General features: G+C 46.2%; 1 protein-coding gene across 4 annotated transcripts in view; it reads right to left on the bottom strand.

The window, feature by feature from the left end:
- Nucleotides 1-13010, bottom strand: part of ANO7 (anoctamin 7) — a 53054-nt gene that overhangs the window by 37763 nt on the left and 2281 nt on the right. For 3 of the 4 annotated variants that reach the window (XM_078873214.1, XM_078873213.1, XM_078873216.1), the window contains exons 2-6: nucleotides 10099-10189; nucleotides 5911-6098; nucleotides 3118-3225; nucleotides 1356-1492; nucleotides 659-716 (exon numbers count right to left, since the gene is read on the bottom strand). In XM_078873214.1, the coding sequence (XP_078729340.1) occupies nucleotides 659-716; nucleotides 1356-1492; nucleotides 3118-3225; nucleotides 5911-6098; nucleotides 10099-10168 (561 nt within the window). In that variant the 5' untranslated portion in view covers nucleotides 10169-10189. Of the gene's footprint in view, nucleotides 1-638; nucleotides 717-1355; nucleotides 1493-3117; nucleotides 3226-5910; nucleotides 6099-10098; nucleotides 10190-13010 lie in introns of those variants that run through there. The other variant, XM_078873217.1, reaches the window with a different exon arrangement.

The following is a 13010-nucleotide window of genomic DNA, read 5'->3' as shown; positions in this document are numbered from 1 at the left end:
TGGAGTCCGTGTGTTGAACTTCTTCGGCACCGTACGTACGTAGCCAACCGTGCTAATCGGAGGTGCCGGGGAAGGACAACAAAAATAAACACGCAAGAAAACAAGGTGCTGGCACGTGACTAGAAGCAGCCGCAGCCAGAGCGAGGGGGTATACTGGATGTGGTGTGCCGGGTGAGGAAATATTGTCTGGCTCGCTGGCCCTGGGACCGACCCAGCTCTGGTTAGCATTGCAAAATAATGAGAGATGGATGGATGGTGAGGGCATGGGGAGGTCTTCATCCAGCAGTGGATATACAAGACACGGCACATAAACGTGTGTACATATATACAGCGTAGAAATGGGATTCGAAAAATAAAGGGGGAGGGGGGGGAATCAACCCTTGCTATGCGAAACTATAAGTAAAAAAAACGGTTCGACTAGCAGAATACATTTTACAATGGAGCATAACACGTCGATAAAATCAGGTGAGGTAAGAGGTAACACTCAAAAGCACTTATATCCATATTGTACAAAGCTACTCAGTCAATGTCCTATTCTCGAGACGTGTATCCATCAATACAGGAGCATTTACAGACGCCATGGATGTCTTGAATGTAAAAAAAAAAAACCGTTAATACCGTATAATATAAAAGATCACCTTTTAAAATTTCCACTTACAATGCGTTGACGCTGAGTGTTGGTGAAATACGTGTCGTGATTCTCGCTCCCTAGAAACCTGAGTGAGACACGGAGCGGTGGCACAGCCCATGATCAGTCACTTAGAGAGCGGAATTGCCAACGCAAGGCGTGCGATCCGTGGCTTCTATCCTTTGAATTGAGTGCACAAGGGGCTGGGAGGTAGTCAGGAGATGGTAGAAGAGCCTTTTCATTTTGAACTGACATTTAAAAAAATAAAGTTCATACAAATCCCTGCACACAACCGATTAATTACATCCCGAGTTCCATTACTGCCCAATCAGGACAGAAAATGTTGCTTCTAACCATCATTAAACCGAGAGCGCTGCAGTTGTTTGGGCACATCAATAGATCCAAAAATGGTCCCCATTAGTTAGAACTGCTCAACCCGAGCTGCACAGACCATGGCAGTAGATGCGGACACCTGATGCACAAATGGAAACTCAAAATATCTCCAGTAGTGAGCGACTGTGGTCATCCGGCACAGAGATCCTATCAAGGTAATAACGACGCAATGGCCGATCCACAAATACGAAGGAGACATCGCAGCGATCACACGCTAGTCCTGTCGTGGTTATCCGGGCATGACCACCTGAATGTGAAATTGTAAATTGTTGCTCTGCATCTACATCAGCGGCCGTACGAAAGAAGAATAAGAAGAAGACTGATGAGCGCCTACCTGCTGAGTTTTGACTTGCGGAACTGGCAGGTGTAGTAACCCAGGGGGCGGTTGGGGACGTCCTCTTGCATAATGTTTGGGATTTTCAGACGCCCAAGCAACCGCTCAGACCAATTCTCAATCGTGTTTGGGCTTCCCTTGAATCGACAGGACACGACACGGCACAGACACGAGACACGACGAGCCACCTACGATTCGCACGGTTGGCTATGTGCCGCGGGAAAGAAGTTCAACATACGTACAGGCAACACTTGTCGTTGGTTTCCTTCCGAGAAGACCACATCTCGCGGCATTCGGTAATATTTTTTACTCCGACCGGCGGTCAAACCGTTGCATTGCTTTAAAAAACACAACGGACGGGTGGATGCAGCATTGAAAACAAACGAGGAAGACAAACCACGCGTGCTGTGGATGCAAGGCTTCCGCAATGCTTTACGACGACGTGCGGTTCTTCTCGGAGTTGTTTCAAGAGCGATAACGACGTTCCGGTTCCGTGGCGCACGACGAGATCGTGTCGCACGACGTTTCAGGGGATGACCATCGGCACTCGATTTTCATCGCTAAGTTTTTTGGGCAACCCTTTGATCAAAGTGGCCGGTTTTCAATGGCGTAAGTCTTTGATAGCAAGACAACTTTACGCTGAAGTTTCATTAAAATTGGATTGAATTTACAGGGGCCCCTTTTATAGGCACAGATAGGCAGACCTACGGATGGTCATGAACCACTACGACTAATTTTTTTATTTGACCAGGTAAGGCCCACTGAGCTATGTAGCTCTTTTTCAGAAGTGCTGGACACAAATTAATACCCCAACGAAGTGGCTTATCACGTGGAAATGCATAGCAGCCAAATAATTAAACACGTGATGTTGATTCTAAACGTGGAGAGAAAACCCGGATGACCTGGAGTAAAATCCACGCCACCACGGGGAGAGAGACACGCAAACTCAGAATATACAGCATGTGTCAGGGTTGGGATTGAACCCACGACCTCCTGTATACCAGGTGAGGTAATTCACATCTCATACCACCGCCACCCACTCCACCCCCTTAGATGCGGCACGGCACTGAAACAACACCACCAACATTTCAACAAAAGCACCAGTCACCATGTATACACATCTCGTGTTGAAGCAAGTGGCATCGTTCGTACTGTGGATCTATTCACCAAGAAGGCCCAAGTCGTCTGCATCAATTGGACGGCAAAGATCCCATGACGTCATTGGGAAAAAGAGCAGGCCACTGTGTGCCGGAATTACGGTCGAAATTTGACAAATTCCTCGAAGTTTTATAAATGTGTCGTTAAACCCGCCACCACCCGACGCATCCAATTAGCAAGGTTTCTCATGTAAACGGAACGTGCCAATTCGTTACTAGTGCAGCACACCAGTGTGTTGGAGAGCAAAGCCACAACATTTACAATCTGAAGTACGGCGTATCGCCAGTAACTACAACTAGCTTCATCAGGCGACAGACAGATTTGTGGAGAAATCCTCCTGGAACAAACACCCCCCCCCGCCCCCTGTATTATGGATGATATTGGTCACGAAAGCCTACGTGTTATACTCGGAAGATTCCTTACGTATGTATGTTGAACTTCTTTCGCACCGTACGTAGCCAACCGTGCGACGAAACCAGCACCGCCGCTTATTGGCAGAATAACGGGCCGGCGGCTGGACAGCCGTCACTGGGCGGGGGGGGGGAGTCCCCCCACCAGTGCAGGGTGCGGTATAAGCAACGTTGGTGTGCGGGATGATGCCAACCTGCAGGGGCGCCCGCATGCACAGCTCCTCGGCGTAGTAGACAAGGACGTCCCAAGGGGCACTCAGCTTCATGTAGTGAATGTTCTTCCTTTCGCTCACCGTCACCTCCTGCAGACACGCGCAGGAAAAGGCAAACGCCACTGTAGCTGCCTGCCTGCCTCCTCGCGATGGCCCGGGCGGCGAGCGGGGTGGCCCTCTGCACGACGGCGCTTGAGCGTAACGTGTCTCTGTGTGTGTGTGAGATTGTTTTTGCTTTTGGAGAAAGTGTTCACTTGGGTTCGTGTTTTAACCCTCCGTCAACGAGCGAACCTACCTGTGCTAAATCTTGACACGGTGTCCTAATGCAAAGAAGACTAAGTGTTTGCGACGACATAAGGAACACGTTTACGACTAAGACTTCGAAGGGGAGATTTGTTTTTTCGTCCATCCGTTTTATATTTGTTTGAAACTTTTGGGTTTTCCAGCCGGCATCAATATTCTGTTCGCAGTGGGTTTTCCTCATCATTTACAGATTTTATATTTCAGTTCTATCGCTGTGGGAAAAAAAATTGGGTAGACCATGCAGAGATCATGACTGCAGTCAACTCCTGGAGTTGAAGGCCAACAAAAAAGACGTGACTGTCATTTTCAGTGGCTTCAAGAAAAAAAAAACTCACGCAATGCGTCACACTCGCCGAAGACGACAGGGAAAAGGACACTGAATCATGATTTTACTGGGTGCAGGAGCTCTCCTTGATGGCCGTGAGAGAAAGGGGAAAATGCCGTTTGACTCCTCATAATATTTGCGCGTGTACTGTCAGGCGCTATCAAGATAAATATTGGGCCTTGGTAGATAACGCTTGGTTGGGGGTACCCGTCATGTATAATTTAGAAATAAATGTGTTCTAAAACTGGGGGTTTTGGGCTACGTTACAGTTTAACAGTTATATTCCCTGTCTCCCCCCCCCCCTCTTGCCTTCGATTAGCACGGATGGCTACGTACGGTGCGAGAGAAGTTCAACATACATCCACACTCTCATCAGGCCCGTGTACAGTAGGTAGGAATTTTGTTATTATTTGTGGCAAATGACCTTTCTTTTTTTTTATAATCCTGTAGAAGGGTCCCCACTGAGTTCGACTGATTTAGTGCTTAGCGGGTGGTTTGGGGCCGTGCCCTGTGGGAACGTTTGAGAAAGAAAACGGGGTCAGGCAGCAGGCAATGAAATTGCCAAAAACAACAAAAAAACGCCACCACTTGAAAGGCCTCTCTGTAGTGTTGTTGAGGCTGTTTGAACTCTGGATAACAAAAAAATAAAATAAACAATATCTGTGAATTCATAGTACGAGATCAGTAGCATTTACTGAGCATGTTCATGAAATATGCAACACCAGTTGTTTGTTTCCAGGCCAGTAGAAACTGTGAAATGGGATTTTAACGAGAAAATAATGATTAATGAATCTATCTGTATTTCATCAAAGCAATGTTGTGCAGAGAGGATAACGGCAATGATTTTTGATGTGACCATCTGGGGTTGAGCTTTAAAATAACGCAATTAAAATTTCAGTAAAAAGTTTAAAATAAATAAATAATGAACATGGAACAATTTACAGCCCTTTGTCAATCCACTGCTAGATGAAAGCCTCACCACATCATGTTGATCACGATGGTTGTTTGACCATACTTCACCGTGCTGTTCAGTGCGGGTTGAAAAAAACGGATGAGGGTGACCCAGGACCGATTCAGATATCACTCGCCACAGATATTAGCCTCGACCCACAATCTAATTCTGGTTGCCGGGTTCATAGGGCAGTTGCACGAACCAGCGTGCCTCTTTTCTGCCCCAAAACAATAAAACATATTCGTAGCTGGCCTACATTTACAGTTCGATTGCAAACGTAACTGGGACATACATACACAAAGCCACATCCGGTTGGCTACGTACGATGCAAATGAAGTTCAACATCCATTCATACATCCATCCACCCCCTGTCATTTGCAATTAAAACTATATTGCCATGTATATGCACTTTGGGACACGTAAAAGGGAATGGCCATCGCCTGAATATAGTGCAGTGTTAAATAAAATGAAGTCCTCTTTTAAGACGATGCATATTTGCTTTCAACTGGGCTGTATACAGGGCACAGGATAGGCAAGTTATTTTCGACACACGCACGACGTTCCCATCTTTGCAGTTGCTCCTGGCATCTTTGCCTTTCATGATGATGATTTTAACAAATATTTTATTGACGTGATCTGACCCAAAAACATACATTACACTGGTCAACACACTTTTTCTGGCATAAGGTATTCCAACGGTCTTAATGTAATTTTGGGGTGCTGATTCCAAATCTGGCATCAGTTTTTGTCTATCACATCAGGTTTTTGAGATATCAAATATTGCATTTTCAATAAAAACTGCAGAATATTAAAAAAAATGTGGATATCTACATAAAATGATATTATAAACACACTATCCTAAAAATACAGCACCATATTTTAACACTAAAGCAGTCACTGACTCGCATCAACTTGCAATCATAAGTGACAGTTAATTTCGGGTAAAATCAATGAAAATGAGGTATGCCGATAGCATAACAATGAGATGTGATAGAGCAAATCTGAGATCAGATCTGGAATCAGAACCCTGAAATTTGTCTAAAACAGCTGCAAAAGTCCATGCCAGAATTTAATTTTTTTGTTGACCGTGTGTTATTAATCGTAATAATGGTGAAGGAAAGGCTCTTAACTGTTCAATGTAATAGCCCACCTCTTTCTGTCGTACGAATTGGCGATGGGGGGTGAGTGGCCTCACCTCCTCCATGAGTAAGCCCGACTTCTCCAGGTTGGTCAGGAACTTGGTGCGCCACCGTCCCTGCTTGTCCTGGCCACTGCCGCGCTCCATCTGCCTCTCGATGTCCTGCCGCTCCATCTCGTGGTACCGCCGGCTCCCCCTTCGCTTCCTCGCCTCACCCACCTTCTCCTCCCACACCAGGATAAAATCTGCGGCGGGGAGGGAGAGCGTCGTCGCAGTGGTTCGGCAAAGGGTTGCCTTTGGTGTTTCCATAATCAACGTTTTCGGGTTTAGATCGCGTTATTTATAAATGTGTCGTAACCCTCCACCACCCGACACGGCCAATTAGTAAAAAAAACGCGATCTAAACCCAAAAACGTTGATTATGAATAATATTGGTCGCGAAAGCCTACGTGTTAAACTTTGGTGTTCCCGCAACGGCTCATCATTCGAGGCTATCGCGAAGACGACGTTTCACAGACGGCTACAACCTGACCCTAGGCGGCGATGCTGCTGTGTGGGGTTTACCTTATTCAATGATTTGCGAGTGCTTTTAATGAACTTACAGAATGTGGACTGTGATGGCGGCACACATGGTCTCCTCTGAGAGGACTGATGGGGCTGAGCGAGCTCGTGTGTGATTGAGACGATTCGTCCATGAGCCAAGGGCACCACCGCGGCAAGATGTTAACTCCCTCGCCTGGTATGCAGGAGATCGTGGGGTCAATACAAATCCTAATGTCAGTATATTTAGAGTTTGCGTGTATCTCTCTTCGTGGTTGCATGGATTTTTTTCCAGGTGCGACGGTTTGTCCCTCCACATTTAGAAACACGCGTTCAGATTATTTTGATGCAATACATTTCCACACGATAAGCCATTTCGTTGAGCTATCATTTGGGGCCAGATCGCTTCTGTAAAAGAGATATATAGCTTAGTAGGCCTTACCTGGTATGTTTCGCTTTTCGGTACCACGTGAAGTAGCATGACTTCAATAGTTCCAATTTATTTATGTGTCCAATGCATTATGCGATGACCATTTGAAATTAGTGGGTTTCCAAGTAATTTAATTTTGTTATTAACCATCTAACTAAACCAGTAGGGAATTCTGATTCGGCCCATGGACTAGATGGTGGGGCTGATGGGGCTGAGAGAACACGACACCAGCCACACGGGGTTAACCGAGGACGTGGCAAATTCATTGCCAAGGGAGGAGGCGACAGTGATGGGAACGGAGGTCGTACGAGGCTCGAGGGCCATTAGAGGGCAAGGCAATGGGACCGGTGGCTGTTGGTGGAGTATCGGGTAAAATATAGTAATTATACTAATAAAAATGTAACTGTGGATTTAAAAAAATATATAACGAATGCACACACACTTCCTGCAAGTAGTGTTCTGTTAATTAATTACTGGAATAATCGAATGGAAGCCAGGAATGGGAGAATAATTAACAAGATTGATCATGGCTTTGGCCAGATGTAAAAAGGCCGTGGAGAAAGTGTCCATTTTATGTAGAGCACTTATAAACTCAGCACAATGTAACTGCAATACTGCTGTCGTGTGCTGTCATGGCTATCACGCTGGACTTGCAATCCAGAGGTCACCTATTCGGTGAGAACGTATGTATGTTGAACTTAGATTTGAAGTTTTCGTGACTGCAAGGATCCATACTCTTTGGTTTTTTCGGTAAAGTCACGTAGGTGAAAACAAAATAAAAATGAAAACAACTAAATTAGATCACGACGTTTCGGAAGCAACACAAGCCTCCGTCAACAGGTGTGACTGCTCCATCAAAATTACTGAAAAAAATAAAGAGTATGTTGAACATATTTTGCACTGTACATATAGCCAACCGTGTTCATCTGAGTGTGCGGGGAAAGGACAACAAACCAAACACAAAAATCAGTTCTAAAGAAATTACTTTTCAATGTCAATTTAAAAGTGCATAGCTCCAGTGGCTTCCTAATATCGAAAGTAAGAGCATTCCAGACGGCCGCAGAAGCTCATCTGAAAGCGCGCGATATGCAGTGACCGTCTTTGTTCGATGCGTGCCAAAAGCCGCTGAGAGGATGACCGGAGTTCGCGTGGTCGTTGATGCTCCTTGTCGAGATCACGGTGTTGTGGTTAATTTGTGGCAAGTACTTTGTGTGTAATGAATGCCATCCTATGATGCATTCATTCATTCGGCAACCGACAGTCAATGCAGCTAAGCGAGTCGTGGATGGACATGGTCGGATCTTGCAGCAGTTAAAACAACGGGCACGTTTATTAAATCCGCCACCACTAACCACCCAGCAATGTACATTCGTTAATTTCGTGTCCAATCAGACCAACTTAGATCAACGACGACCAATTGTGGGGGGCAGGGGGGTGGGGTGTCACAGGCCCACGCGCGCACCACGGTCAGGAGCGGTGATCACGCCGTCGGCTGTGCACAGCTCCCTCCTCTGACAGAGACGACACACCGGAGCTGAGTGAGCGATGAAGCATCGTTTGCTCTTTGCCGCAGATGCAGTTCGCGTTCGGGGGGGGGGGGGGGGGGGTGCAGGGGCGGTTTCTTCATTAGGGCGATTGGGCGACGCACCACCAATGTCATTCAACCACAGAGTCACGCTAGCCGTCACTGTGCCTCTGGATATAGTCCAATCAGCGTCATGCTACGTTCTGTGGAGTACCGCCTCTTTTTGGGCGATTTCACTCCGGCTGAGAATCGCCCCGAGTGGTCCCATAGACTTACATTCAAAGATGTTTTTTTTCGAACGGGGGGCGCTGCAATGCATTCTCTATGGCTTCCGGGAGGGCTCGCACTAACGTGCTTACGTCATCATACGTAAGCACGTTTCATCCAACAAAATTATTTATCGCCACCTAGTGAAATCTTTAATAAAAGAAACTTGAGTGGATTGTATTAATAGTGAGTATAGAAACAAACAAGATGTATTGTAAGAGTCACTTTATTTTTCATTAATATTAAAGAAGTGAAGTTGCCTTTACATGCTTAAGCTGTTAATTTATCCTTTGCATGGGTGGACCTTATCCTTATAAATCATCCAGACATTTGCCCCCCTTGAGAGATTTTGCAGGAGCCGCCACTGGGGGGGCGTGAGAGTGGCCTGGTTCAGACGGCCCCACACGCCCGTTGAGGTTCGCTCTGCAGTGGTGGCCGGTGCGGTGCTAGCGTCGCCACATTTGCCCGTGGTTCTTCCGACCCCGTCATGGGCGGAGTGCCCCTTTGCTCACAAAACCTCATCCTTCGGAGCCGCCAGTGTCGCCCGAAGTCGTGCGTTCCACATTCGGAGCTGCGTGCTCTCCGGAGATGAACCAAGAGGTTTCCGTGGGGCTGTGTAAAATTCCCCGTGCGACGCGAGGCTACTATCAGCGAGTAAAGGATTTGATTTTAAACTAAACTATTTTTATTTTATTTTACCAGGTAAGGCCCACTGAGCTATATAGGTATTTTTGAGAAGCTACTTGGCTGTCACAAATGATAGCTAAACGAAGTGGCTTATCGTGTGGACATTTATAGCAGCCAAATACTCTAAACGCAGGAGGACCCGGATAAAAAAACCCACATGCCACGGGAAGAGCATGCAAACTCCAAATATACAGCAGGCGTCATGAGCCAGAATCGAATCCACGATCTCCTGCATACCAGGCGGAGTAGTTAACATCTCGCCAACATGGCAGGCTATGTTACTGGCAGCAGATTTGTGAATTAATTCTACTGGCAGCAGCTATGGAATTTGTGGCTACTGGCAGTAGACATCTGCTGGTAGAGCGGATGCCTTGGGTCCGTAGTCTGGCACGAGCGTTTTGTGTGGCTGGCCACAATTCAAAGTGTGTAATGTCTCCACCGCGATCAATCAGCAGGTCACGTGTCGTGTGGTATAAAGTGTGGGAACCTCTTCCAGCACGTCTGGCCAGTGTGAAAGAGTAGGCCAAAATACCCGATCTAGAGCTCCCTCTAGAGTGGAGGCCCTTCTGCCAGCAGAGGCATGAGCGAACAATTTGCAGGGCTGCACTTTTCCCCTTTATGCAGTCCGAACGTGCGACCTTTATACTGAAACTCCAGTGTGCCAATTTAGACGTCATCGCCAAGAAAATCAAGTAAGGGCAACGGTAATTTGTTTAGTTAATGGTTCTGCTCGTGTGTACAATGGGAATACCACGCCATACACCTCAATTAATGAACCCATCACCGGTTCACTTACCAATTTTTGTCCTCCCATCGTGGAAGTAGTTTCCCTTGGGCGGCTGCTGTGGCGTGCCCGTGGAATCCATCGGATGCTCTTCCCCCCCATCCTGCAATGAAGGGAATGGTAAAATCCACCCAAGGCACGTACGTATGTTCCGCTCGTGACGAGCCCGAGGCACCCAGGACTGACCAACGCACCCCTATACTCAACATTAATTTAATAGGAATGGCGGTGCTTTGAAACCAGAGGATTTTGGTGAGCTGAAATGTGCACGAATTTCCATGCAACGCAGTAGCAGCACATTCTGCGGATTTTAAGACACTCCGGAAAGTAAAAAGCACCCCAATTTTCACAAATCTTGTCACACGCACAGTCACCCATTGGGTTATGGGACGCATTCACAACTTGTGTTTTAAAATACGAGGGGAAACAGTGCGTCTTATAATCCGAAGAATAGGGTCATCATTTACAGACCTTCATCAATCCACTGCTGGATGAAGGCCTCCTCATTGCTGGTTATGTGGATTGTTTTCCAATACTTGACTCTGTTGGTCAGTGTGCATTGGGGAAGTCGGAGGGGGTTGGTTACAGGACTGAGTCAGATGTCACTTGCCACTTATATTCGCTGTGACCGGGAATATAATTCAGGTCGCAGTATCATCCCCGTACATCCAAGAGTGCACACCTCTACACTATGGGGCTCGCTAGATTGGCTAATGCCAACAAAAAAATCTAATCTGTAAATTTCGAGACAACCCCATCATCATCATCATGACAGAACAAACAGCGCAGGCCGGGAAAGCCGTGAGTTTCAAACAGCACACAGGAACGTGCACATAAAGCTCTGAGTGTATTAAATTTCGATTTAAAGCTTTCGTGACTGCAGGGATTCATCTTCTTGGTTCTTTCGGTAAAGTCACGTAGAATGGAAATAATAAAATAAAAAAATACAAATATTATAATATTATTGTATTATGTTTTAGTTTTATTATTTTATTATTTCCATTCTACGTGACTTTACCGAAAGAGTGTATTGTTTGCAGAGGCTCGACTTTGCAGCAGTTATCATCGGTGACTATGCAGTGCTGATGAGTCCTAAGAGTGACGAAACCAGTCTGCGGTTGTCTCTTTCTTGCTGCCATCTGTTGGTCGGTCACATTTGCTCAAACTTCTTTGGCGGTGACTGAAGTAAGACAAGAGGGATGACATTGCAGTTCATCACGAACTGTTTATGGTTTTTCTAACAATGCACAAATGCCCGAGTGCTCTTCGTCCATGTCTCTGTGTGTTTTGTGAAACTTTTCCCCCCCCCCTAATATATTCATAATAAAGGTTTTTGGGTTAGATCGCGTAAGTATAACTATTGTGTCGTAACCCTCCACCACCTAACACAGCCAATTAGTAAGGGATTTGTCACGTAAATACAACGCCAATTAGTTACTACTTGAGCCCACTGGTGTGTGGGAGAGTACACAACATTTACACAACACTTACACGATCTAACGCAAAAAAAACCTTTATTATGAATAATATTGGTCGCGAAAGCCTACGTGTTCCACTTGTTTTTCCGGTCGGTACTGTTTATGTTTTCCTCTTATGAATGGGTTGTCTCTTTGTCTACAGATTTAATGTGTGAACAGCATTTTGCTTTAGAATATATTTGATCCCAATTAATGAAATAACATTTTACAGCGCCCACACGCACTGTTGGCAAGGATTAATTATACTAATTGGTAAGCATATGAATGATCTTAATTGCGTTATCAAATTAACGTGCACTTTTCCCGTCTGATTTCTGGAAGTCTTGCAATTAAACACTCGTGACAATTACCACCCTCTAACTTGCATATCGTTTGGAAATAATGCGACTAATAAGGCAACAAATTGGAAGAAAATGTAGATTTTTTTTGTTATATCCAGTTTAACACGTAGGCTTTCGCGACCAATATCATCCAAAATATAGTTTTTTTTGGGTTAGATCGCATATATGTCCAAATGCGTCGTTAAACCTGCCACAAATCTGCACAAATCTGGCTGTCGGCCTGATGAAGCTAGTTGTAATTACTAACGAAACGTCGTACTCAGATTGTAAATGTCGTGGCTTGGCTCTCCAACACACCGGTTCGCTGCACTAATGTCGAATTGGCACGTTCTGCTTACATAACAACCCTTACCGTTTGGCTGTAATGGGTGGTGGCGATCGAATGCAAAACAACCTCTATACAGTTGCTCTGCACAGGTTATCAGGGGGCAGTAATCGCTATGGCCTCCTTCTTGTTCATCTTCGCCCGTGTCTCCTGTCCAACCTCGACACGGTGGTCTTTTCCCAATATTCTGCACAGGCCACCGCTGCTGGTGTCGGCATTGCCAAAGGTTGAGGAGTGGCATTGTGGTGCTGCGGGGCATCTCAGGAGATACTCCACTGTTTCCTTCTCCTGACAAGCACCATTGGTCGGTTGTGCAGAAGCCCCCCCGCCCCCCACGATTTCATGAGAGAGTTGCATTTTCCGAAACCCACTCTCAGTCCAACTCCGCCATATGAGCCATTTGGAATTGTAGCCAGATGCGAGCTCCTCGCTGTGGGGAATTCCTGGCAGTTTCCAGTGATGTGGTCAAGTGGTACAGTGGAGCACAATCACCTTTTTGTTACTCTCGATGAGAGACGACGGTGGTGCTGGCTGATGGGCCATGTCGTGTTAAAACGCAAATGACGCCATTGACAGAACCCTCGTCAAAAGTGACCCATGCCATCACGGCATCTGTGGGACTGCACGTTGGCTAATGCCACCATCACTTACAGTTGAAGAGTTCAAGCTGGCAAATAACGTGCCCTCTGCTGAGACATTGTAATCGCACGCGAGTGCGTAGCCCGCTCTGTCAATCCGCCGCTGGATGAAGGCCTATCCGTGCATTTTGGCTTGGTGGAG

Source organism: Lampetra fluviatilis, chromosome 36 (assembly GCF_964198595.1).
Source record: "Lampetra fluviatilis chromosome 36, kcLamFluv1.1, whole genome shotgun sequence".
NCBI classification, from domain to species: domain Eukaryota; kingdom Metazoa; phylum Chordata; class Hyperoartia; order Petromyzontiformes; family Petromyzontidae; genus Lampetra; species Lampetra fluviatilis.
The sequence above is the reverse complement of the archived record's forward strand: the minus strand, read 5'-3'. Positions and strand labels throughout refer to the sequence as shown.